Here is a 26,687-nt window from a genome sequence, read left to right on the forward strand (position 1 = left end):
CAATATTAACAATGTAGAATTTATTTAATGTTGTAAAGATTAACTTAATACGTACAAAATTCCGATAAATAACATCATAATGGTACTGCAATTCCCCGTGAGTGTTCAAATCAAATGATAATATCACACTAGGGTGTGCAAACAAGACAGGCGGAGGTGCCGAGATAAACCCGATGTGTCCATGACCTTAGTGTTTTTCTTCTGCTACTTCTTCTTTTTTTCCTTTAAATAAAAAACAGCTCAGGTCGAAGCTGAGATGGTTTGCTTAAAAAAAATTATTTAACAGTTCAGTCAGTATATTTGGCTTATAAAACTATCGAATTCATGCTCAGAGTCAAGTAAAACCAGTTCGTAAGACTAAGTAAAACCCAGTACAGAACAAACTGTGACACATTGCCTTGTTGAGCAATACAGACTGCAGAAGCAAGAGCAATGCAACAGCAAGTTTTTTGAGGTATCGGAGATTGACGTAAATCCTTTCACTTAGGTGTAGCCACCAAGCAGGAATCCTTTAAGCAAACCCGATCAAGTAGGTTGACAGAGAAAAGACTGGTAAATTAGACAAGAATGGATGCCTTAGCAGAGTCTGTCATACAGGTATCAAATCCTTTTTAACTGGGAAGACAGCCCACGTCAAGCCATCACCATGTGGGGGATGAGCAGAGGGAAGGAGAACACGCGTCACCCAGTGACTAAAACCAAAAGACAAAAACAAAAGCAGAAATTACAAGAAGCACAAGGTAACATTAGTCACATAAGGTGCAGAAAACAAAACAGATTTCTGTTTCTTAGAAAACAGAAATCTGAGAGGGAGAGAGACAAACCTTCTCTTCTCCACACCTAAGAAGATTTTCCAGTTATTCAACCTGCTGTAGTTAAAGGGGTTTCTGTAAACCTGACAGAAAAACAAAAGAACAGGAACATGTTACAAATGACCAACGTCACTTTAACCAAAGGAAAATATATATATTTTGAGGATTTGAAGTCTCCTATGTCTTATCACAACATAACCTTCACATTTTATTTATGTTCATGGCTACCTTTCCCCATTTGGCCATCCGCTTTGTTTCTTTGCTGTTGATATGTCTTTCAATACTCGTCTCTCCTCTGGAGATGAGAACTGCATGCCAGAAGGTCAAAGCTCCCAGTGCCACTCCCACTGTGCTGTTACAACAAAGCACAATTCACTTTATCCTCTGCATGGATGACAAAGACAACAATCCTGCTCTGATTCAACTCTACCTTTATACCCTACTGCTTTGAACAAGAAGTAAGAAGCAAAACGAGTGTGAGATTACATACCCAGAATCCTTCGACCGATAACACTTTCTTTTTTTCCTCCTGCTATCTTCCTAAAGCAATGGTTAGATTTTTTTTATATTTCTTTGTAATTATCTTTAAATAATATCCATTAGCTCAATGCTCAAAATGAAGTTTGTGACCCCCTTGAAATTACCAGGATTTTTGAATGGATTATTAAAATTATGTATTCAAATATGTCACAATTACAAATATAATCTATTACTTGACTGAAAAACTCTCATTTTAATTCCTTTGTTGAGGAAGAAGCCATAGTCCAGGCTGAATAACCCTTTTAAGTTAGCAGTTCAATCAGACTTTAGCAAAAACTTTGGACCAGTAAATATTTCTGCATGTCTTAACTGGACAGCCAGGCCACCATCCCAACTGGTTAAGGTCTTTAACTGTCACTCTGGGGGTTTTTTCCCCTCAACTGTTCTGTTGTTTATTTTTTTATTTACATGTGTACTTGCTTGTTGTAACTATCCAACCTCTCCTAAGCGTCAGGCTTCTGTCCTGACATTCTCCCGAAAAGGTTTCTTGCCACAGTTTTGGATTCTCAGTCTGGGTCCTAACAAAGCAGCTCCAAATCATGATGCTAGCTCCACCATGCTTAGTGCTTTTTTGTCTACCCATAAAATGCAGATCGGTGTCTTAGACGTGTTGTGGAACATCCAAGTGCATTGCAAAATTGCAAATTTTGCAGGTGATTGGCTGTTACCATTTATTTGTACACACTTTCTTATTGTGAATAGATGAATACCCAAGTATTTAGATTTTTTTTCTACTCCACTAAAATTTTACTTCTAATGAACTGGAAAGTTCCAATCCTGACTGTGAACAACACGACATGACTACATTTAATGAGAAATCAGAAATCCTTGTAAGTCAGTTATTAAAGTTTTTCTTGCATGTATGTGTGAAAAAGCAACATAAAATGCACTTTTTACCTGGTGAGGACCCACATGTAGATGATGCTCTTATGAATCATCTTATCCTTAAATGTGTATGGAGGAGCAGGGGTCTGATAGTGGGTCTTTCCAAAACAAAAAACAAACAAAAAAAGATAAGTAACTGAAAAAAAATAAAAATAAATAAACTCAATAATGCTGTGTGTTGGCTTTTGAAGCGCTACCTGGCCAGAAGGAAGAAGCCCTATAAGCAGTCCCATCCCTGTTACCGGTATTCCAGGCTTTTCCAATTCCAAATGTTTGAAGTGCTAATGGAACAGCCCACAAACCCAAGCATTAAAGACAGAAAAAAAGCAGAGTCAATAAAGAAATGCTAAGGCCCCAAAGAGAAAGACACCAGACATGGAGGCTTTAAAACAAATCTAACTACAACAAAGCACCAGCAGACCTACAGGCAGCAACAGCCCGACTATCTCACCTCGAGTGCATTGTATGCATCTAGGAACAGGTTTCTCCCACTGATGCTACAGTAGACACAGCCCAAGGTCATGAAGAGACAGAAGGAGAAGAAGTAACGGTGATTAAAATGGCCCACACAGTTATTCAACCAGGCTGAGGTGCTGACATTAAGGAAAATTATGTCCATCTCTGTCTATAAACATATACATTTTCTGACGTGCTTCTGAAATAATAAGCTGGAATAAATTCAGCACAAAGGATACGACAATGATGGTCCATTTTCAAAATGCATCTGCAAAAGCAAGAGAAAAACATTAGTTTGATAATTGGTATTTTAGTTGTGTGATTTTTTTTAAGGGAATGTATTCTAATCATATCTCAAACTGCAAAATAATAGTCTGGGAAGACTTAAAGCATGATAAGATTTTATGGAATGAAGATAGCAATACTAGAAAAACTAACCTAGAGATACAAGAAGTCAACTGTCAATGAAAACATCTTAATTTTGAATGTTGCGATTTGACGTAGCCACATTAAAGGTCTTGCAACCACCAACATACTTTAGCTTTGACATTCAAACACCTGATACTTATTAACATGTAATAAAACAGATAAAAACTCACCTGTTACAGATCCCACAGTGGTGTGTTCTTGCTGGTTTAGGAATAATGCACTTTTTGCAGACTGATACAACTGGACCGTCATGTTTTTCCTACGACAAAATAAAAGTTTGTTTTGTTTTGTTTTTTTAAATACAAAATTTCCAGTTTAAAGTACAAAAAAAAAAAAAAACTGTAGCTGATATCTTACTGTAGGGGGATACCCAGGAGAGGTGTTGGCGGCTTTGTAGTAATGGAAAGCAATCATGATGAGGTTCCAATGTCCATAACAAACATGCCAAGCGATCCACGGAGGAGAGTAAGTGTTGAGGATCAGAGGCAGCAAGACCACATAGGCTATCCCCACGATGGAGCTGGTCAGTATCACCACCAGGTAAACAAACACCTTAAAGAAAAAAGAATGATCAGACAATGTGAGCAGTTATGCAGGAAATCACATTAGATCTACATTTAAAGCTACATCCAAGAACACACATTTTTTTCATTACTGTCAAAACCCTTGGTGCAGGCTACTATCAAAGAGATTGTATGTGCCTACCCCCTCTTGTATTTAGGTCAGGAGTGTCTACACCCCAGATCTGAAACATTTTAATGAATGAGGATCTGTTGCTATCCAATAAGAAAGAGAATTGCCCCCGCGAAATGTTTGTTGTGCAGACTTGATATGACACTACCAATAATGATTATCTGAAGTTAGGGGGACTGTGATCATAGGAGCTTTGGTAGTTAACAAAATCAGACGTTCACAAAAAAAAAATGTCATTGTTTGTTGTTATTATACCACAAACAACAACTGTGACCTGTGTATGGAAGATCATATTTTGACCAATTCCAAGAAGGTTAATGTCCTTATTTTCCATCACTGCAGTGGTCTCCAGAAAATAAACAAAAAAACAACAACAACAACTTTCTCGTAACCATTTAAAAGCACACTCACCAGACCAAACCACCGGGTGACGTAATCCACAGTCAGGAAAACTGGTTCAAAGACTGAGTCAAAAACCACATCTGAGTCTGTGAGCGAGTTAAAGTAGAGTGATTTTGCCAGCAGTCTCATATAAGCCCATATTTCCCTAATCCACAAAGGAAGCCTGTTCTGTCCCCGCCTGCTACACAACCGCAGCCGCACACAGCGCAGCAGGTGAAACGCAGAGCTCGAACACCACCGCATTCTGCATTTGTAAAATGCAAGCACCTGCAGGAAGAAAGAAAACATTACGATTACGTAATGAAAGTCAATCGTAAACTCTCACTTCCACACCTCTCCCAACCTGATGTGCAAGACTTAAAAAAAATGTGAGGAATGTGTATGCTGCTATGTCTAACACAAATTTCATATGTACAACAGGAATAATTAAAAAAGGAATTCAACACAATTTGGCAACACAAAAGGAAAATGATAAGTTTGTTGATAACAAACAACCCAAGCCCCAAGGATACTCCATTTACTCTTACCTATAAGAAAAATAAATACATAGTTAACAGCAGCTGAAAAAGAGAGAACACGTCTGCCCTAATCAGCTCGGTTGAGCAATGTCTGACTTACCAATAGGTGAATTTCAGAGCCAGACAACTTGGACTTCTTTTTCCCAGTGAATTTGTTTTGACCGCTAGTGATATCAGTTTCAGAGAGCTGACACCTAAACTACTTCATTAGGTACGACTAAAGGCGTGAGTGAAAGAGCCAGAGCATTTGCAGGTACATACAACAGAAATGCACAGGTAACCAGAAGAACATGTGTTTCCAACATGTACCAGTCTTGCTGTGCTGCATTCCAGACAGGGTGGAGTCTGGGTGGAGGCTTTTGGCAGCTAGATAAGGTGTGAGGGGGACAATGATTTTTGTTGTGGAGTAGGCTGGTCACCTGCAGTTAATGACAAGCAAGCCAAAAACCACTGCATGGCGATCAGCCATAGCTGTCACCTCCCTGAATAAAGTAACACTCAATGTGTCCATAAGACATGTTGTTGTGAATACTCTCCGTGAGTCATAGCGCTCCCAAATCCCTTATTTTTGGATGTCACATACTGCTCTCCTTTTCAAATATTCGTCTCGCGCCGTGCATCATATTTTACTGATATTTTACAACATTTCTTTTTTACTCACTGTTTTATGAAGACGAGACCCCCACCGAGACCACCACTCCCGTCAACATTTTCAAAAGGAAGAGAAAAAACGGGATTATAGCCACATATTAGCGAGGAGGAGCAGGATCACGGACCTGTGACAGTTAAGAGCGGAATCCTCCAATTAATGCGCATGCGCTGGAACACCACCGAACGGCATCGTGGTAGTCTGAGTCAGGAAGTGATTTCAACAGTTATTTTTACTTCAGGACTTGACATTTATGTTTCTGAATTTTCTGTATTTTATGTTATAACACGTACACATACGTATAACGATTCGGCTACATGCATAACTGAAATATAACATATAGCATAACTGGTGGGGGGGGGGGGGGTCTCAGACTTTTGGGACATGTAGTTTTTTATCCATAGCAGCCTTGCTAGCTACGCATGCCATGTTGAGCCAGCCTTTGGTAGAACCTGTTTGAAACTGTGATCCAAATCTTCTATCCTCAAACTTAGTGAACGGTGGTGTCAGTCAGCATGTCGTTTTGTTTTAACTTCGACCTTCCAGCACAAACAACAGGCCCCGGAGACGTGGATGGAAATGAATTGCAGCACGGAAATAAAGATCATGCTGTCGTATCTGTGAGTAACATTAGCTTACCTATGATGTGCCATAGCTTAAGTTACTCAGAGTGCTCTAAGTACCGCCGCGTAACTAGTAATAGCAGAAGTAACGTTCAAGCTAGCAATTGCGGTGCTGTAAAGCAAGTTTAGACTTGGACCCTCTGCGAGAGTGTGGGAAGAACATTTATGGCTGCAGGCAGAAAACTTACAAAGCCCCAGAAATGTATCTGTCTGTCATAAATGCCTTTATGTAAGTAGTAACAACAGCACTGCTTTCCTATTCTTTTCCTATAACTTCCCATTATTTGTGATCCTTTGATATTTTTATCAAAGGATCACAAATAAGCCCGGGGCAACATCGAAAGAGAGCAAAAATAATAAGGTTCTTGAACATTATAGTTTATTTTTTAACTGTGGAAAATCATCTGTAATAAAGCAATTGACTACAAGTACAGCAGACAAAATCTGCCTAGGTTTGCCTACATTTCAATATATTCTGTGATCTGTACATTAGAATAGATTACATCTAAACACGTGAATAAATATTTAAAAGCTGATATGAAAAAATATTGATTAAAAATACATCTAGTTTACTGCTACAAATGATAAATAATTCCGAAAGTCTTTAAGTAGAAAAATGAGAAGAGATTTGTGTAACATTTACCAATTGTAATGTAGAATAAATAATTTAGATTTTTTTTTTAAAGACAAGCAAATAGAAGCTTTTTTTTTTCGCCTGCATGGCAGCCCTGTCAAAATTATATTTAGATAAGACTTAACATTAAATCAAAGTGTAGAATAGTCCAAAAACAATTGTGAAGATAAACGTATAGAGGGGCGTCGGTGTAACGGTTAGCGCATTCCCTTAACAAACCAAAGGTTGGTGGTTTGATTCCAGCGAAATGCACAAATCCTCTTTGGGGTTACAAGTAAAAACATCCCACAGAAAAAGAAGCCAAATCAAACATGCAGCCCTAAACTCTGCGGCGACCCCTTGTGACGAGGGAGCAGCCAAAGTTAGCTTTAATTTGTAAAGATAAACCTGTCTTATGTTAAAGGGGACAAAGGTAAAAATCCATCCTCACTAAAGCACAAGCTGTTCAATTAAACAATGCTGTAAATTCTGACCGCATGAGCTTTAAAAAAGCAATAAAAATTCTTTAATTTTGTGTGCATCCACTAGAGAGCGTAGGCTGTTAACATCTGCTTGTTAACATTACAGGATAAGGCATGTTAAAGCGGAAACAATCCAAATTGTTAAAGTACTGTGTGCTTTGTTATTGTTATGTATGACACAAAACTTCTGAGGTATGCAACAGACTTTACTGGCATTTAAATCTAAACTGTTTGGCTCCACTGAGTTAGACGACATGAGCATTTACACCTACCAGTCCAGAGAAGCAAACGTCATTTCAGTCACGGTGACTCACATGGCTGATGCATAAACATTCTCATGTTTGAGTGATTTATCAGTCAACTGACCTTTTACATCATTATTACAAGAAAACAAATCACAGTGGTAAAAGCATACTATACCTGGTATGTACACACAGAATTGAGTAAATCTTTGTTACAACATTTGAATAGACTAATTAACTTTAAACCAAACAACAGACTTTTATGTTTTAATAACTGACATTGTTGCATTTTATAGGTCCCAAAGAAGATTTCGCAACATTTATGTGCAGATGTTAGCCATTCTTACAGTAACATCAAGCCACCCCCCATTTTCAGTGTAACTGTCAAAGCGGTTTTAACATCACCACTAGTTATGACATTTTTCCATCTTTTTTCCTGCATGCCCCACTTCATCCATCCATATTTTGCTTGAAGCAGGGTTGTGGAGCAGCTGGAGCCTGTCCCAGCTTTCACAGGGCAGGAGGAAGGGTGCGTTGTGGAGAGGCTACCATTCTCTTACAGGGCTAACATAGAAAGAAAAATAACCACGCGTGCTTGTTTTTACACCTACAGCAAAATTTATAATCGCCAATTAACCTAACATAAAACTCCACACAAAGCCATGTGTGTGGAGTTTCAAACCCAGGACTTTCTTCCTGTGCGACAACAGGAAGACAGTTAACCACCACACCACTGTGCCGCCTGTGCTCCACTTCAGAAAATGAAAAAACGTTAGAACGCTACATACCAAAATATTTGTTACTCATTAACACTAACTTTAATAAATAAAACTGCGTTATTGTAAAACGGAAAACTCTTGCTCATGTCACAACATGTGACCATCACCCACATACATTGCTGAGGCGTGTGGTTTTATTATCAACTGTGCATACTGCTTTCTGTTTGCAGGTAGAGGACGGCCCCAAACCAGCACAACCAGTAAAAGAGGCCAGCGAGCACTTTCCGCCATCCGATCCACAGTTCCTCCTTATGGATGCCATCTTTGAAACGGTTACAGTTGGAACTCTTCCTCCTCTGCACTTCCTCAATGAGACCGTTTTTGAGAAGACTGCGTCAGAGAGAGAGGACAGCGAAAAAATTCTTTCACGCACAGCGGAGCAGAAGTCTGACCTCATCTCTGGTGTGTACGAGGGAGGGCTGAAGGTGTGGGAGTGCACGTATGACCTTCTGGAGTTGATTGAGAAAGATGGAGAGACCTTTGGGGGGAAGGCGGTTTTGGATTTGGGCTGTGGCGCAGGGCTGCTGGGAATACTGGCTCTGAAGAGGGGAGCCAGTCAGGTCCACTTCCAAGATTATAACAGTACAGTCATTGAACAGCTCACAGTGCCAAATGTAATGCTAAACTGCCAAGAGGATGATGAAGTAGACAGTGAAGATGACAAAGAAGGGAGTGGTAAGGGAAAAATGAAGGAGGAAGACGGTTCTAAAAAGAAGGCGAAAGGGCAGAAGGAGATCACAGAAAACAGCCCACCTCCTAAGAAGCAAGCCATAGACTTAGCCCAGCACCCATTACTAACCAGGTGTCATTTTTACTCTGGTGACTGGAGCACATTTCTCGCTTTGGTTCTAAAGGCAGATCCACCACCCAAATATGATCTTATATTCACATCAGAGACTATCTACAACACTGCGTACTACCCTGCTCTACACGAGAACCTGCGCAAACTGTTGGCACCAGATGGTCTGGTCTACCTCGCCACCAAATCCCACTACTTTGGTGTAGGTGGTGGACTACATCTCTTTGAAACATTTGTGGAGCAGAGGGATGTTTTCTCTGTGGATCATCTGTGGGATGGAGAAGAAGGACTTCAGAGACATGTAGTAGTACTGCGTTTTAAAAAGTCAAAGGACGCTTGAGTAAGGAATGTCAGGAACTCATCGGTTTTATCTGTAATTGATTTATTGATGAAAAACTGAATGAAAATAAAAAATAGAGCAAGGCTATTGCTTGATTATTGTGTGCAGTCCTGAATCAGCCAGCTGTGTCGTTATGACTCCTGTCTTTATTTTGGTATGTTAAAACTGCCGTGGTTAAACAAGGAAAAGCTGCAATGAAAACACACTATTGGCTCATATTTGCTCTTTTGTTACCTACACCTTCTTTCACTTCCTATATCGAAATTTGAATATGTCTGCCAGTAACTGAAGTGCAGTTGAAAGGGGCTGTTACAGGTCTTTAGATGCATGGAGAGGAAAGAAAGGAAATGGGCTCAGTGACCTTTGCGAGTGATTTCCCCAGTGTTCAAACACCAGCATGAAAGCCAGGCTTGTTTCTGAAGTCCAGCACAAAATGTCAATTGCAACTTATCCCACTAGCTCAAGGATGTAGTTTGAAAGTGGATTCTGGAGTCACTGAACATCAATGGTGGGACTCTGTGGGGTCTCTGTAGCTCTTATTCTACTGGTTTCCTTTCAGTGAAGTTCACCACATAATCTGGCAACAGTGCAAAATTTAAAAAAAAAAACATTTTTGAAAATGTCTACACATATGCCTATGCAGGAAGTATGGGCAAATATCCATCCAAAATCAAGAAAGGGAATTTTGCTGTAATTTTTCCATCTCCATGTGGAATCCCCTTTTTGTCCAGCTCAAGGAAATCCGTCTACTTTTTTTCGAATAGGGCTTTTTTTTCTGGGGAAGTATGCCTCAAGTCCAGACCAGTTTCTCGCATTTGAGGTGACTAAATAAGAGGATGAGGAAGTCAGAGGGTTTTCACAGGGTCACTCGGCAATGAAACTGAATAACACTGCCTGATGTGTTGTTCTGAAATTGTCGTTTTAGCCCGCCGACCCGGTCTCATCCGTGTGACTAAATACAACCTGTACGTGTGTCGTGTTTGACTATGATCGGAAAGCAAACAAAGGTTCTTTTACAATACAGCCCTATCAGACCCCAACTGAATAGATGACTCCAGCTACACAAACATTCTCAAGAATCTATCTCATCCTAAACATACCCGTGACGTCAGCACTGTAGAGACCCACTGATAAAATAATATTTAGCAAAGATTAAGAAAAAAGAAAAACTTTTAGGAAACATAATGTCACCAGCTCTAACATGACTGTGCATTTCAACACCCACAGTGTGTGGACAGAATTTCCAGCAGCTTATTATGTAAATATACTGTAGTGTTAAACGCTATTTCACTCAGAGAAACATAAAATACACCAAACATGGTTTCTGTTTGCATATGCCTGGCCGGCAAACTTCCACTGTGTCCGCTTCGTCATCGTCTCTCATCTTGACAGCTGTTCAGGGCCTGTGGGGGAATTCCTGGCCCCTCCAGTAGACACAGCCTTTCCCCTGCTTACTTTATGGGAACAAGGGGGCAGGGCAAGTCAGATGGTTTTCCTCAGAAACTATTATGTGTTGATTCACTGTGAGGGGGCGTGTTTTACACTCCCACTGCTTCCTTCTTACTGGGAAGTGACTGTCGGGCTTACCGTACAGAGGGAGTGTATGAAAAACAGAGAGGAGGGAGGCTGATGGGTGATGTGAAAGGTGGCAAGATATTTAAGTGCTTCTTTCTGTGAATGTCAGACAGTGTGCTGCATCCATCCCTGGGACCTGGAGGACATTGGGGAGCGAGCAGAATGTGCAGGTGATTTGAGGAGGAATGTATATTTGCCGAGTTTGAAGAAGCCTGCTGCTTTCTTTCTGGTGAGATGGGACTGCGAAAGTGTGTTGTTTTTAAAGCTTGACTATGAAATAATCCTGGGAGGCCTTTATGAGGAGGTTTGTTTATGACATAACCAGGATCAGGAAAGGAAATCAATGAAACCGAGGTAAGTATATTAAAAGAAAACTCTCAGTATGGTCAAATCGAGTGTGTGGTTTTCAAAAAGCTTATACAAAATGACATGTGTTTTTTGGGTGTGTGGGGGGGGTTGAACATTTTTTAATTAGGTCAAAGAAATGCTAACTTCTTCATTCTTTGAGCAAAAAGCAAATGAAGGCTTTTAAACCTGCCACACTGTGAATTTTTTTTGATGTAGACTTTGAAGAAACAGTTAATGATCTCATAGGGGATTGGCCTTGTCTAGTGATAGGCCGTAGAACCGGTTGTTTCCCAGTCCAACTGCCGGAAAGATATGAGTTTCCTGAACATACTCAGGTGTGGCCTTCCTTCGAAAGTTCATCGTGCTGTACTGTACCTTAAAAGAATGCACCATCATAATGGATAAACTTGGATTGAGATAACACAGACAAATTATCTTCACTGTATCTTCACTGTCAACATTGACTCCAGGCCTTGAATGAGGTGTGGGGTGGTGGGGGGTTTCTTTCTTTTTCTCTTGTTAAATAAAAGAGGCGAGTCTATCACAGTCAGTTAATAGCATACTTACTTTGCAGGGTTCAAAGATACGTCGACTAACTGTATGTCACTAATCACACAGTCCTAAAGCGCTTTTACTGGGAGTGTACTGCTGTAACTGATGAGTCATTTCATGCCTTGACCAGAGTACTATCACCACGATCTGATTCAGTGCTTCCAGTGGACAGACTTGCATTTCAGTAGTTTTGAAGCATTTCCAGGAACACAGATGAAAAAAAAAAAAAAGTTGGATTGCTCAAATGATCCTGAAACTCTCCATATGTTCTCTAACCACAGAATCGTTTCCGTTCTTGGGAGCTTGTTTCCCACTTTACTTTCATTTTCAACGTATAAAAAAACACCTCTTAACCCCTGCAAATTAACAGCATTTTTTTTTTCAACGACTTCATACACCACTTTGTTAAGCAAATGTTAAATGTGACTAATCCCTTCAGTTGCCACAGTAATGACCTCTTGCTCAATCTTACTCTGGAAGAAGTACAGCTGACGTTATCATTTCATCATTACCCAGCCTTTCTTCAGAAATTGGGATCGGTAACCTAACCCCAACATGCTTCTCAACATGTGTCACTTAACTGCAGCCCACATTTATTGTGAAGTTTTTAGAGTTTACTAATTTTATTATTCTTATAGTTGGCTTTTTTTTCATTATTTAATGGGAGATTTAATGAGATGTGAAAAGAGTTAGTATTGAAGTATGAGCTGTGTAAATCGATAAAGCCATTCAAGGATCCAGAAGTGCCCGAAGAACAGATTTTAATGTGTGCTCTACTATGAGAACTGAATTCCATAGATGGTGACATCTTCAGGTGTCATCTATGGGCTCAGTTCTTTTGGCATGGTACTAGTTTGTCAGCCGTACGGCGCAGCACCAGAATGCCGAAGTTACCACCGTGTGAAATCAATAAAATAATGCTTGGTGTTAAGTTTGTATGGAGATTCCTGTGAATGAGGAGTTAATTTTTAATTGCACATATTATTGCTGTGAATAAAGCATACATTTTGAAATGACTAATGTGTTTCTCAGTATTATTATAAAGTGTCATTATGTATTGTTAATAAACCCAATCAAAAGTCAACCGTATTTGTGGGGATTTAATTAATTAATAGCAATTTTTTAAAAGGAAAAATTATGGTAAAAAGTACGTCTGAAAGTTCAAGAGCTGCTCTGCTACGTATTTAATGCTGACATAATTTTACCAGCTCTTGCAGCATTTCGGCATTATTAAGCTATAGCCATGCTAAAGTTAAAAATGTTAAACACACACCCACACACACATATGTGTGTGTGTGTGCGTGTGTGTGTGTGCGTATGTTGCCTCTCATAAATGTTATTTTATTTTTTAACATTTTTAACTCCAACATGGCTATAGCTTAATAATTCCAAAATGCTGCAAGAGCTGGTAAAAGTATGTCAGTATTAAATACGTGCTTTCTTTTTGACTTAATTAATCGGTAATGTAAGTTTTGCCTTCAGTGCAAAAATCTGACGTACAACTTACAAAACACCACGTTTTTGTATAGTCATTCAGGACGGGAATGCTCACCTACATATATTGTAGTTATGTAGTTATGACACACCAGAACAGGTTTAAAGCAACTCATTTCTGGTATCAGCGTTGGCAACTCAAGTTAAATTAAGCAGTGTAGTGTTACACTTGGTGGGAATGAAAGACGTATGCAATTTCTATAATACTGTTATCACTAAATGACATTATGATGTGGGTCTTTGTAACCAGCACTGAAACAGTAAATATCAAGTGAATCATAGTGCTCACAGGGCTGCCACATCATTACATCTAAGCTACATTCAAAATGAAAGTGTATTAGCTATCTTTTCCTCTTCTTATCTACGCCCCGCATAAACCATGTCCCCTTTTGTTAATGCACCGTCCTTTTTAGTTTTAATTTGTGCCATTTGCAGTGGAGGCGTTCTCTCAAAACAGCTCCTAGATGTGTCTCTGAAAGTCAGTCTGGAAAAAGCCATACACTGTACACAAAGTCCTTTGATAATGTCTGGAAGCGTCATGACAGGACAATACATCATTTCCAACCTCAACTAAGAAATCTCCCATTTTGGTGTGTGTGTGTGTGTGTGGGGGGGGGGGGAGGGGGGGGATCCTTCAGGCTATACTCTTTTCTGGGACTTGTGCCACAGTGGTTAGAGTGGGACTGAAATCACAGAGAACATACTATACTACATTTGAACCAAATTTCACTTGGATAAACAGCATCACAGGATATAGTTCTTTAGGTTGTTATATAATATATAGCAGTAGTTACAAGTGTGCCACTGCATGTGTAGACTAAAGTGTGTAATAAGTCACAAAGAACATATGTGCAAAACAAGGTTGCCACCTCTTAGTGATGAGGAATCTTATATACAGCATTACTATGCTGTAACACTGTGTTTTGTTATTCATGCATTCACTCTATTGAAAGAAATGATTGTGTAGTAAACTTAGGGTCTCTTTAGAAATGTAATAGCTCTTTGGATTCATACTTTTCTCTAAAACAAATAATACTTCCCTCCCTTCTTGTTATCATTCATTTAGAATCCAGGAAAGCTTCTGCAATGAGAAAAATCTTGAATAAACTTTAATTACTATTCGCTGTTTGCATTTTTATTCAAAACATGGAACACACAGTGTAGTGTCTTAGTGACTGCTCAGTCATGGTCACATCTTGACTTGTTGACCTTTTCAAAGGAATAACGTTTCAGGCTGGTTTTGATTGAACTCTCTGACTCTAACGGATAAAGTAAATAAATAAAGTCTAAACAGTGGGTGGATGGTTATTGCATGGGAGTAAAGCGAGTAAGTACTTTAAACAAGTAAGTTGATTTTAATAGCATGTCAGTATTTCTATTATATGATGTGTTTTACCTTACTATAGTTCACACAAAGCTATTTACTTTTGGAGACTATCATTTTAAAGGACATACAGATTAAACAGTAAAAAAACCAAACAAACCCCCCCCCCCCCAAAACGTTTGAATTATTTCCATTTAACACATTTAACGGCAAGTGAAAAAATCCTAAAATTTAATGCAAGACTTTATACAAGTAACAGACATTACATACTCTATTTGAAAGATTTTTTGCTGGTTATATTCTGTACATACACGTCACACGGGAGTTAAAAGATTTTTTCTCAGCAATGTATTTGAAAGAGTTTCTACTTTTTTGTTGGCTGTTTTTTGTTTTTTTTGTCTTTTTAACTACCTAGCCATAATTTGCCTGCTTAAAAACATTAATACCCCAACCCTGAAAGTGCTTGTCCCCTTAACTATTTCATAAGCATCATTTCAGCCAATTACATTTATCCACAAATTCACACAACCGTTATCTTTATTTTCATTGGCTACAATATGCTGCCAGTCACTGACGCAATGGCCTTTCGCCAACCAATGGTAAGGTAGTTTCTTTGTAAAGGATGAGCAACAGGCGACTACCGAGTGGGGCAACAGAAAAGAGTTTATCGTTTGTTATTACACAGCAGTACTTGTCTGAAGCTTTTATGGTTTAGTTTAGCCTAATTTTGAACAAGTGGTAGTTGCCAACGGTAACTGTATATACGTTGTTTCTATAGAGTAACCCGGTTTATTCGAGGTCGTGGCATGGATGAGGTACGGCCTACCAGTGGTGCACAAGCCCACGGGCTGGTGCCGCTGTTTCCTCCTGGGCTGCAGGCTATCTATGGGGAATGTCGGCGACTTTATCCCGAGCAGGCAAACCCGCTTCAAGTAACAGCTATTGTAAAATATTGGTAAGTAACCCATGTTGCTGTTGCTCGTCTGACATGCGTGCGGGCATTATATTTGTACAATATATTTAATCTAAAAATAGCTAAATATTAGCCCAGAACTAGTTTAGCTTCCAAGCTAACATTGTAGCTAACCCAACATCCAGAAGCCATACTGTAGTTACTGTTATTCGGAAAGTTTGAGAATGTGTCTTCTAAGCCATACTGGCTTAAATCCAGCTTTTGAAATGTCTCTCACCACGTTTACACGTATAAATGACTTCCATTGTAACCCAGATGTCTTTACATTGGGGTGTCTACTCACAACAATAACAAAACTGTACATGGTTCTCATTCTTTGCTTCTCATAGGCTCGGTGGACCAGATCCGCTAGACTACATCAGTATGTATAGAAACGTAGGCTGTCCAGCTCAGGACGTCCAGGAGCATTGGCACTATGTGAGCTTTGGACTCAGTGACCTGTATGGGGATAACCGTGTTCATGAGTAAGTACTGTGTCAGTAACACAAATCTTGGTTTTTAAACGCCCCTCTGTGTGACCGTTTATTGAATGTGGGAAGTCATTTTGACCCATACAATATTTTAGTTTTCAGCCCTTTACTAAATGTCCCCTCCTGACCAACTGTGAACTCTGAATAGTTCGTTCATCTCAATAAGTATTTGGCTTTTCACAGCCCTCATGCATATACAAATAACACAAAAGTATAAGTGCTGACATTTTGTCAGTCCATTTTCTCATAAAGTTTGTTTGTCAGATTTACAGGGCCAGATGGACCAAGTGGGTTTGGCTTTGAGCTCACTTTTAGACTCAAAAGAGAGGTGGGGGAGACCGCACCTCCAACATGGCCAGCTGAGCTAATGCAAGGTTTGGCTCGCTATGTCTTCCAGTCAGGTAAGGGCACAAAGCAGTTCTGCAATTTATAAAAATGTTTGCATGGATAAAGGTCATATTAAAAGACAATCAAACAAAAGAATTGGAAGAGGTCAAAAACTTTATTGTGGGTAGTTTTGCAGCAAAAATATTTGTAGTAGTGCAGTAGCAAAGGGCTGATACAAGAGACAACCATTCATTTCATGCTAACATTCATGCTTAGGGCACCGCCATGCTGCCATCTTAAACAACAGAAACAAACTATATTAAGTTGTGATAATTCATCAAATTGAATGCCTTTCAGACTAAAAATAAATTTATTTTCATAAATAAATTTTGTTTTATTTTTGTTGATTTAAACATTGTATGGAAAATAACTCAGTACTCAGCAAAAGACTGGTTAAGTGGTTAAAAAAATAAATAGATCGTTGTACTGTGATGTCATAATTTTATTTTGACGTGGGTGCTGTCTTTTGGGATATCTTCTCCATTCATAGAGCACCAGGTGTCACTCAAAGAGAATGGGAGTAACGTTACTGTTATACTATTCCTTTCACTATTACCATATCTCAAACCAGTGTAGCGTCTGTGGGAGATTTTTAGACTGATGTGTTTCGCCTCTTTCAGACATGCATACCCTTCCATTAATCTGATAGCGTCATGTTGGCTTCATATATGAATGTGCACCCTGGTCAGTTCGCCATGAAGATTCAAACTGCAGGCTTACTGCAGATCAAGTTAAGTTTATGTATTGTGGACATGACACAGTCTAAATTGTGAGTTGCATTAACACGCACAAGGTTATGACTGTGCATGTCGCTGCAGTTAATACATTCTATCTAGATGATACATTTCTGGTCAGATCAATGTGCAAGAGTTTGAAATAGCCGCTGGAGCCTTGTACAGTGGACAAAGAGCAAAGATGGCTGGAACTGAACCACCAACCTTTCACTTGCCACTGCACTGTGGGGCTGATATCATGGTTCTCTTATTACTGATCTGAATAAACAGTATCAAGACAGCCACTGAAACAGAAAGGTAAAGTTATTCCCGAAAGAGGGGATAGCTTGTTAAAAGAAATGCATATCATGCCTCTAGCAGTGTTCCAGAGATTTGAAGAATCTACGCAATGGTGCACTGATACTGGTTGGTGGCACATGGTGGCCCAAAATCTGACAGTTTGCTGTTTTGTTTTGGGGTTTTTTCCATTTTGCAGCCATCTGTAAATTCTTGGTCATTCACTTAAAAATTTGTAACACAGTGTACTTATTTGTCACACGTTGTTTGTGGTCTAGCAAATGATTTAACTGCAAAGTTTTAATGTGATAACTCTCTATTGGCCAAGCAAAAACATGGTGGTGTGCCAAAGAATGTGTTCTTTGTAAAGGTAGCTTGAAATCCCAGTGATGCATGTAAACAAGCTTAACTAGAGGAGTCTGCTCTAGCTACAACACACATTTATGTGTGTTGTAGCTCTGGGTATTGAAAGGACATCTAATTTCCCTTTTGTTATCTTTTGCTGTTTTTAGTAGGATTGTTTTCACAAGTTCCAAACAAGACAGTTGTGGTAGTGTGAATATATGTACTCTGCATGGGTGTATACACTGTTGCTAAGCTCCTTTGAATCCAAAATTTGTGTAAATAATGTAATTCGATAGACAAGAAGGGAGCATGCAGAAAGAGAAGACTTTTTACTCCAGACTCACCTCTACTCAGTCCTTCTCTGCTTTCCAGCTGGGGTCAATTTGTGTGTGGGTGGGCTAGGCCCCTAAGCTAAACGAATGCTGATTCCTGGCCATCTACCCCCCTCTCGTTTCTCCTGAAGCAAGTCTGGCGTGGGCGCGTGTTACCTCGCAAACAGTCAGATTAGCTTCTACGGAAAAGTAGTTTTTATGGTTTTCTTTCCATATTTGGGTCTCATTTTGACTGTTTTTCCTCTTACTCATGCTACCTCTTTTTCTGATCTGCCTCCCCTCTTCTCATGTTGCTGGACCATTCCGTCAATGTTTATGTACAGTCAGATGATGAAATGTAGGATTGTTTGAGCAGCCATGACAGGGTGTCTGCTAGACAAATTATAATCCCATGATTTGTTTTTATTTTAAAAAATAATGTATTTTCTTTCTCTTCACTCATGCAGAAAACACATTTTGTAGTGGTGACCATGTATCGTGGCACAGTCCACTAGACAACAGTGAATCTCGTATCCAGCATATGTTGCTTACAGAAGACCCACAGATGCAACCGGTTCAGACGCCATTTGGCACAGTGAGTTTTCTCCAGGTGAGTTTTTAATGTCACTTGTCACTAGTGTAATCCACTTGACAGTAGGCTCAAAACGATTCTGTGTTGAGCTAATTAATGTAAGATTTGAGGTATTGTGTTTGTGTCTCTTTGAGTAGGTTTTTGCCTATGCTGGATTATGCAACCTATGTAAAAATTGTGTTGTGAAGTCCTTCAAAAGTCCAACAGCAGAGGATAGCGGTGACTGTAGCTCAGGGGGTAGAGCAGGTCATTTACTAATCAGAAGGTTGGTGGTTCGACTGGCTCTTCCAGTCTGCATGCCAAATATCCTTGGGCAAGATGCTAACCTCAAGTTGCTCTCAGATGCATCGGATTGAAAATGAATGTCTGTGAATGTTAGCTAGAAAGCACTTCCATGTGCTTGTGTGAATGGGTGAATGAGGAAAGTTGTATAAAGGGCTTTGAGTGCTCAGGCAGAGTAGAAATGGGCTATATAAGAACCAGTCCATTTACATTTTACATAGCTTAATGTCGATGATGCTGTTCATGGCTCACATAGTTGTTGGCTTAAAAGTGGCAGCAGAGTTCAGGTTGAACAGGAGAAGCGCAGAAATCAAAGATTTAAAAAAAAAGCCACAGACAGGTGGCTACAATGGATGCTTTTTATTCTTTTGTTTTTTTAGCTGATATAACTGTGTTTTATGGCTGAAGGACCAACAATGAAGAGTAGCTTGCAGACCTGTTGTTTGCGACACTGCCCCCTTGTGACGGTAAACGGCTGCAACAGTTGACTGTAGGCAAATGAGGAGAGGAACGCAGTATCAAAAATCCATCTTGAATTGTCAGATGATATTTTGGCATTTATTCAATATTATGTAATGTTACCCAATATTAATAAAATAGGTATGGGGTGTCTTACAACAGTTGGTGTAAAAACCATAAAATATGTGTCTCGTAGATTGTGGGAGTATGTACAGAGGAGCTGCAGGCGGCCCAACAGTGGAATGGACAGGGTATCCTGGAGCTGATGCGTGGAGTCAGAGTGTGAGTAGAACTGTGTAGCAGGTGATCTGGTCAAAGCTAGTTTTACTTTTTATTCTGTTGCTTAGCTTGGATTTACACGTAGGTGTTGATTAGTCAAACCTGCGTGTCATTTTTGTGTAGAACTCTCATGAAAGTCATCATTTGAAGTGGAAAGCATAACTTGACTTAAGCATTACACACATATTTTTTCCCTTTTTAGTGCACTCCATATCTGGCGGATAAAATCGAAACGATTTACCTGCTCAGTCACAGTATTTTTCTCTTGTTTTTCTGTCTTTCCTTTTTTTTTACAGTTGCCTGTAAATGGTCAATCAACTTGTAGGAACTGAGTTGAATAGAAAACACCATTATGTGAATGCCACTTTGTGCTCAGTTTGAGTACATTGTGAGCAGCAAGTGAGGAGCATAGTTACTAGTTAATTTATTAACTTGGTGTGTTTAACTTGAAGTTAATGCTGACCTGAACTAATGGTGATGCTTTTCCTGTGCACAGAGCCGGTGGCCCCTGGCTAATCACTGACATGAGGAGAGGAGAGACCATTTTTGAAATTGATCCACAGCTACAAGTAAGCTTTACTCAATTCTGCACCATGTTGCTTTTATACAGTATGACATAAAGAGGCATTTTTATGGTCTTTAATGATTTATTTATTTTGTGTTCTGTTTTTGGAAACATTTGTCATCGAAACTTAAGCATGATCAAAATCTACTGTTTTATATTTCTTTTAACTCTTCTGTAAAGAGTTAAGCTTAGTGTGACTCAAACGAAACCTGTTGCCACGCTATAGAAGATTAGAACAAGTAGCACTGTCTTGTGTCCTGTGGCTCTAGAGCAGGGATGTCAAACTCACTGTTGGGTAGACTCTGGCCCCCCAGGCCTTATGTTTGGCACGCCTTATCTACAGAAAGCATACAATAGGGTGTGAGCAGAGAAACTGTGGTACTGTGTCAGGTTGTCAGCAGAGGAGAAGTATTTGAGGGTAGTGCAGGACATTTATGAAGACAATGAGACAGGGGTGAGGTGTGCAGTAGGAGTGATAGATGGGTTCAAGAGACCCACTCTGTTGGTGGAGAGGTAGTGGCCCTAACAAAAAGACAAGGGGCTGAACTGGAGGTAGGAGACCTGAACATGCAAAGGTTTTCTTTGAGCGTGACCAGAAATGAGCATATCCTATGAGCATTGGATTAGAAATGAGCATATAAGAGCAGTTTCAAGACAAAGTTAGTGAGGCAACGAGATGGTTTGGACATGTGCAGAGGCGGGATAGTGGATGTATTGGACAAAGGATTTTAAATATAGAGCTGGCAGGCAGTAGGAAAATGGGAAGACCACCGAGAAGGTTAATGGATGTAGTGAAGGAGGACATGCAGAGGGTTGGTGTGACAAAAGAAGATGCTAGTGATAGGGTGAGATGTTGGTAGATGGTCGTTGTGGCGGCCCCTAAAGGGAGCAGCCAAAAGAAGTAGTAGTGGTTGAAAAGAAACCATTTGAAGAGCTAATTGGTCCTGGTCAATGATTTGTTGATATTGGAAGCGAAATCTTCTACAAAGCACTTTAAAGGGAACCTTTTCTTCATTGATATTATTGTTTTTGGTTTGTTTTGCTGTCACAAGTTTTATCACCTCTTTTTTGCCTGTAGATATTTATGCATCGTTTTCATTTCTGAAGAAGTTGATGTTGTGTTTTATGTGAGCTTGTATTGACAATTTGTGTATATTTCTTGCCTATCTAAGCAGGAGAGAGTGGACCAGGGTATCGAGACAGAAGGCTCGAACCTGAGTGGGGTCAGCGCCAAGTGTGTGTGGGACGATCTGAGTCGGCCGCCAGAGGATGAGGAGGACAGTCGATCAATCTGCATTGGATCACAGCCACGCAGGCTCTCAGACAAAGGTATGCCAGCTTCCAAAGAAGCGCATACGATAGATACTCAAGCTGAGCAGAAATGCCTAACCTAATGAAATAATACTTGTTTCTGTCTTTGTTTGTGGGCTGACAGACACAGAGCAGATCAGGGAGACTCTGAGAAAAGGACTGGAGTTTAACAGCAAAGCAGCCCTACCACCTATCAACAGCCAGAAACAGAGCCACGAGAGACCGCAGTGAGTGTTCCTCCTACACTCCAGCACTCACAATCTTAACATGGGTTCAGCTCAGCACAAGGGTTGCGCCAGGATAACTCCCTCCCTCTTGTGCTGTGACTCAAATCCCCAGTGACATCTGAACTATCATCATCGTTCTTTCTTAGCTACCAGCATATTATGTTGCTGTGTTGCTATTCTGTTGCTGCTTTTCTGTGGAAGTTTGGGTCTTCTGCTGTATCAGGTAACTGCTTCATGAAAGGAGTTGCGAAATCTGTTTGTGTGCGTGCGCACGTGTGTGTGTGTGTGTGCGTGTGTGTGTGTGCGTGCGCACGTGTGTGTGCGTGTGTGTGTGTGCGTGCGCACGTGTGTGTGTGCGTGAGCCAAAAAGCTGCCTTTCCCTTCTTAGTTGTTTTCTAACAGACTCATCAGTGAACATACCATTTTCTGCTTCCTCACTGAGATTATTTTCTTCTTCTTTCTGTGTTTATCAGGAGTCGAAAGGACAGTTTGGAGAGTGAGAGCTCAGCAGCTATTGTTCCTCATGAGTTGGTCCGAACACGGCAGTTGGAGAGTGTCCATTTGAAATTCAACCAAGAGTCAGGCACACTGTTGCCCCTCTGCTTGCGGTAAAGCACCAGTCTTCTTCTCCTACAACCGCTGGGCAAATTAACCCTTTCTGAATGTATGTGAGACCGAAAGGATACCCCAGATATTTATTTTGAACAGGTGTGGCCGAATATAATGGCATGTAGGACCACTAGTTCCTCAGGGGTGAATGAGGAGGTTTTCTGAAAGGCACCCTCAAATATCAGTTGAACTTCCTCCCACATGTACTTTGATATCACTTCAAAGTCTGAAGAAAATAACAAGTTAGCTGCTTTTTAGTGGGCCTAGTGTTATCATAAGTGAGCAGAATGTGAAACGGCTTAAAGTCGATATTAATGTTACCTGTAACATCAAAGAAGTGACATTCAGGAATTTAGTATTTGTTAACAGTGGACTGTTGGACGTAGACTCTGATCCTCTAGATTTGTCTAACATGTTTTGGTGTTTTTACATCTATTTCCTAGCTTTTCTTAAACAGAGAAGTCAACAAAGGTTATTAGTGTACATTGACAGAGCAACTGAATCAGTGCTGTCAACACAGCATGTGGAGCATGTCTGGCTCTCCTTCCTGCTCGCCTACACAGCAAGAAGTGTATCAAACAGCAGGAAGAGGATTTAGGACAAAGATAGTACATTAATACAGATTAGCAGATATAAATTCAATGTTAAAGTTACCTCCATATGTTCATGACAGTCACATGGTCTATAAATCCTTACCATTTCAGCCATCTTACATTGAAGAGAAAAAAAAATGTTAATCTTAAAATGAGAAAGAGAAGAGAGCCTGCACTTGGTGAAAGGAGTCCGTTATTGACAAAAAGAATGCAGCTATTGCCTCTAACGTGAGTTTTGGAATTCACAGTCCAGTAATATCTGGATTTTGTTTACTTTTTACTGGGGATGTAGGTGACATTTATAGGAATGTGTATAACCAAAGAAAATGCCATTTAAGCGGACTATCCGGTTGAAAGTCTCCTTTGTACCATTTCCCTCTAATGCTGAAGTGACAAATGGCAAACTTGCAATAGCAAACAATAAGATTTCTGATATACTCTGTAACTTGTGGAATTTACAATCCGTCTGGATTTTTTTTTTTTTTTTGTGGGAGGGGGGCATAGGTGACATTTATAGGAATGTGTGTAACCAAACAAAATGCCAACTGAGCGGACTATCCAATAGGAAGTCTCTTTCCCACCAGTTTCAACCTGCTTTATTTTTAAACTCATTTTTAGGAGAGAACAAGCTTAGAGTTACTGTACAGAGAGAGCTCTGTGTAAAAGGAGGAGAAATGTGTTGAGAACACAGTGTTATGTCCCAGTTATATGATACCGCAATGAAGGGCGATTATGTCATATTTCCTACAAACTGTCCTCTGTGATATTAATGAAACAAATCTTTTGGATCTTTTTTCTATTCCTCCCATTGAAAACTGCAGAACATAGTGTTTCTCTTAATTTAAATTCATTTAAATAATTAACTGACTTTAAATGTTTACGGTTATTTCTCTGAATTAGAAAGCACTCAACTCCTCAGCATCGACTAACAGATTTAGTTTAATTCTCGTGGTTATTTCAAGCATTTTGACCTTGATTTATTATCTTCAACAGGTCAGTTCTTTAAGGCTTCCTCTGATGCAAAATGGCAAACTGCCTTTCCTCAGTCACCACAAAAAAATTGTTCAGAAGATAAAAGGTTAAAGCTTATAAATTTTAAACGCTTACTAGCAATTTCTTTATGACATAAGAAATCTTGTTTTATGGCAAACATAAATGAAAACAAACACAACTTATGAGTGTAATCATGTGGTTAGTTCATAATGGATTGTGTTTGATCTTTTACAGGGGGCGGTTGCTCCACGGGAGACACTTCACATATAAAAGTATCAACGGAGACACGGCCATCACTTTTGTGTCTACAGGAGTTGAAGGTGCTTTTGCTACTGAAGAGCATCCCTATGCAGCCCATGGCCCCTGGCTTCAGGTACCCACACGGAAACTCTGACCTCTGGCTGTTGCGTTCCTGTTTAATGAGTTCATTTTCTAAATTCTGTTCTCCTTTCATAGATTTTGTTGACTGAAGAGTTTGTGGAGCAGATGCTCGGGGATTTACAGGAACTCAACACTCGTGATGAGGCAAGCAAAAACCCCTTGCAGGTTACCTTTTACTTTCAGTTTTAGGCACTGTGACTACATGCCTGGTATACCTTGCATGTGTTTTCTCTTTCTGCAGACAAAGTTGCCAAAGGAGTACAGCTGGCCAGAAAAGAAGCTAAAAATCTCTGTTCTACCAGACTCTGTGTTTGATAATCCACTCCAGTGAGACTGACACAGAGACACTTGCTCTTTTGAAAATGCCAAGAAAAAGACGTGTAAACATTTCCAGAGTGGACCATCAGAAACAGCAGACCTCCCTGGACTCTGAGAGGCTGTCAGAGCTTATAGATACGTTGTTCCCACTGTGGCTGGCCTCAACTGTTTCACTCAAAAAGATAATCTGAGGGATGAACTAAACATTTCTGACTGTTACCGCATTCTCAGACTAGCACCATTGTTTACAATATCTGTATGAGGCTTTTGAGACTATCAGACCAGCCAGTCCAGATGGTTGGCTTGTTAGAACAATCCTGTTGGTCAAACTGGATGCTGTCAGTCCTCCAGGTAGTTCAAAATATACATCACTAATGTAGTTGAGCATACATCCTGTGATCTCCTGACATGCTGTCTAAAGCAATAACTGAGCAGCAGTTCTCAAAAACACTTCTATTTATTCCAGTGGCCTTCGAAAGGGAAGAAGAATAACCAGTTTAAACATTTTTTATCAGTGTTGTTTTTAAACTGAGCTGATATGTATAGTATTTACAAATGCTGGACATTTTTCTCTGATATGTTTGTGGTCACGCCAAAGTTTGAACCATTTCTGTCTCAAATGTTTCATGTTTCAGGAACACTAGTCTGACAGTTAATCATTGTCTCATAGCCTGTTATTAACTGTCACTTTTTAAGTACCTGGCAAATGCTGCAGGTATAACCACCTCGATTGCTCCTCTGTGCCAAGATTATAACTCCAGTAATGAGTTAGGTTTTCTCACACAACACCCATGTGTAGTGTCACTGTTGTAGATGTTAATAGACTGTAATCTGTGATCATGGCCTCCTCAAGTGCAGTTTCCAGTGCCTACATATATGTAACATATGATTTGGATCAGTGGACCTGTTTAAAAATGAGTAAACCTCCACAGTGCCTTTCCCTCCAGCCGAAGGGGGGAAAAAATCCCAACATATTTTCCGTGATTGTCAATGCAGCCTGAAGCTCCTGGATTGTTTGGACACATCATTTTGAATCGAGCCTGCTGCATTCACTCCCTTTTTCTGATACTGTTATTTCACTCCATATTCATGCCAAAAAAAGAAGACTACTTTTACTACAGCATTTTCCTACAGAAATGTACTCATAAAACATGATGTTACCGTTTTCTTTTTTTATTCAGAATGACAAATAAAATTTTGATTTTTTTTTGTACTGAATTTTTTAAGCACTATCTTATTGACTGAACTGGCTGATTTTAATCCCAAGTGCATTAAAGTGTGTATGTATGTATGTATTTACACAAATAAAGCTGGAACACTAATTCAGAAGTACTGTGGAACATTATTTTTGAATTTTTATTTATAATTTTTTTTCTATTTTATTGTGATTTCCTGTAACGTGCAAAACAACAGTATTACACTTTTTCTGAAAGTAATTAAGTAAATTTATTATTTATGGCTATGTCTAGGTTTCGATTTTCAAACTTTCAGACTCCCAGAAGAGTAAAAAGCTCTGGTGGTCTACTTCAGGTGTGTCAAACGTGGATTGGTGGCACGGTGGTTAGCACTGTTGCCTAATTGGACAGACTGGACTCTTTGGAGTTCTGATCTGGCCCCTGAGTTCAATTCTTTCTGTGTGGAGTTTGCATGTTCTCCCTGTGTTTGCGTGGGTTCTCTCCGGGTACTCCGGCTTCCTCCCACCGTCCAAAGACATGCAGCTTGTGGGGATAGGTTAATTGGATAATCCAAATTGCCACTAGGTGTGAATGTGCGAGTGAATGTGAGTGTGAATGATTGTCTGTCCCTGTGTGTTAGCCCTGCGACAGACTGGCGACCTGTCCAGGGTGTACCCCGCCTTTCGCCCTATGACAGCTGGGATAGGCTCCAGCGCCCCCCGCGACCCTGAAAAGGATAAGCGGAAGCGAATGGATGGATGGATGGATAGTCGGGCTGGGATTCTTACTTCCAAATAAGCTTTACAGTCTGATGTTATTAAAATATACTTTTAAATAGATTGTTAATATTTG

General features: G+C 39.9%; 3 protein-coding genes across 7 annotated transcripts; 2 read left to right on the forward strand and 1 right to left on the reverse strand.

The window, feature by feature from the left end:
- zdhhc16a (zDHHC palmitoyltransferase 16a) lies at window positions 1-5,547 on the reverse strand. 4 transcript variants are annotated; one of them, XM_080869775.1, is made up of 11 exons: window positions 5,397-5,546; window positions 4,227-4,484; window positions 3,480-3,674; window positions 3,293-3,381; window positions 2,933-2,961; window positions 2,689-2,822; window positions 2,435-2,518; window positions 2,250-2,335; window positions 1,041-1,164; window positions 825-895; window positions 1-692 (listed from the first exon to the last, which is right to left on the reverse strand). In XM_080869775.1, exons 2-11 carry the CDS (start codon window positions 4,458-4,460, stop codon window positions 590-592), a joined length of 1,149 nt encoding a protein of 382 aa, XP_080725901.1. In that variant the 5' UTR covers window positions 4,461-4,484; window positions 5,397-5,546; the 3' UTR covers window positions 1-589. The 4 variants fall into 4 exon arrangements, with proteins under 4 accessions (XP_080725901.1, XP_080725899.1, XP_080725902.1 ...); XM_080869773.1 differs by having other exon boundaries at window positions 2,250-2,518; window positions 5,397-5,547; XM_080869776.1 differs by lacking the exon at window positions 2,435-2,518.
- Window positions 5,548-5,749: 202 nt separating this feature from the next.
- mettl18 (methyltransferase 18, RPL3 N3-histidine) lies at window positions 5,750-9,357 on the forward strand. The gene is made up of 2 exons (XM_080869777.1): window positions 5,750-6,004; window positions 8,294-9,357. The coding sequence occupies exons 1-2, from the start codon at window positions 5,900-5,902 to the stop codon at window positions 9,260-9,262; spliced, it is 1,074 nt and encodes a 357-aa protein (XP_080725903.1). The 5' UTR covers window positions 5,750-5,899; the 3' UTR covers window positions 9,263-9,357.
- Window positions 9,358-15,165: 5,808 nt separating this feature from the next.
- Window positions 15,166-25,982, forward strand: sufu (suppressor of fused homolog). Of its 2 annotated transcripts, none has more exons than XM_080869851.1 (12): window positions 15,166-15,510; window positions 15,858-15,992; window positions 16,263-16,399; window positions 18,519-18,661; window positions 19,581-19,666; window positions 20,160-20,232; window positions 21,401-21,557; window positions 21,664-21,766; window positions 22,240-22,374; window positions 24,196-24,334; window positions 24,418-24,486; window positions 24,584-25,982. In XM_080869851.1, the coding sequence occupies exons 1-12, from the start codon at window positions 15,362-15,364 to the stop codon at window positions 24,671-24,673; spliced, it is 1,416 nt and encodes a 471-aa protein (XP_080725977.1). In that variant the 5' UTR covers window positions 15,166-15,361; the 3' UTR covers window positions 24,674-25,982. The 2 variants fall into 2 exon arrangements, with proteins under 2 accessions (XP_080725977.1, XP_080725978.1); XM_080869852.1 differs by having other exon boundaries at window positions 21,404-21,557.
- The last annotated feature ends 705 nt before the right edge of the window (window positions 25,983-26,687 follow it).

The sequence above is a fragment of the Rhamphochromis sp. 'chilingali' genome, assembly GCF_963969265.1.
Source record: "Rhamphochromis sp. 'chilingali' genome assembly, chromosome: 20".
NCBI lineage: Eukaryota > Metazoa > Chordata > Actinopteri > Cichliformes > Cichlidae > Rhamphochromis > Rhamphochromis sp. 'chilingali'.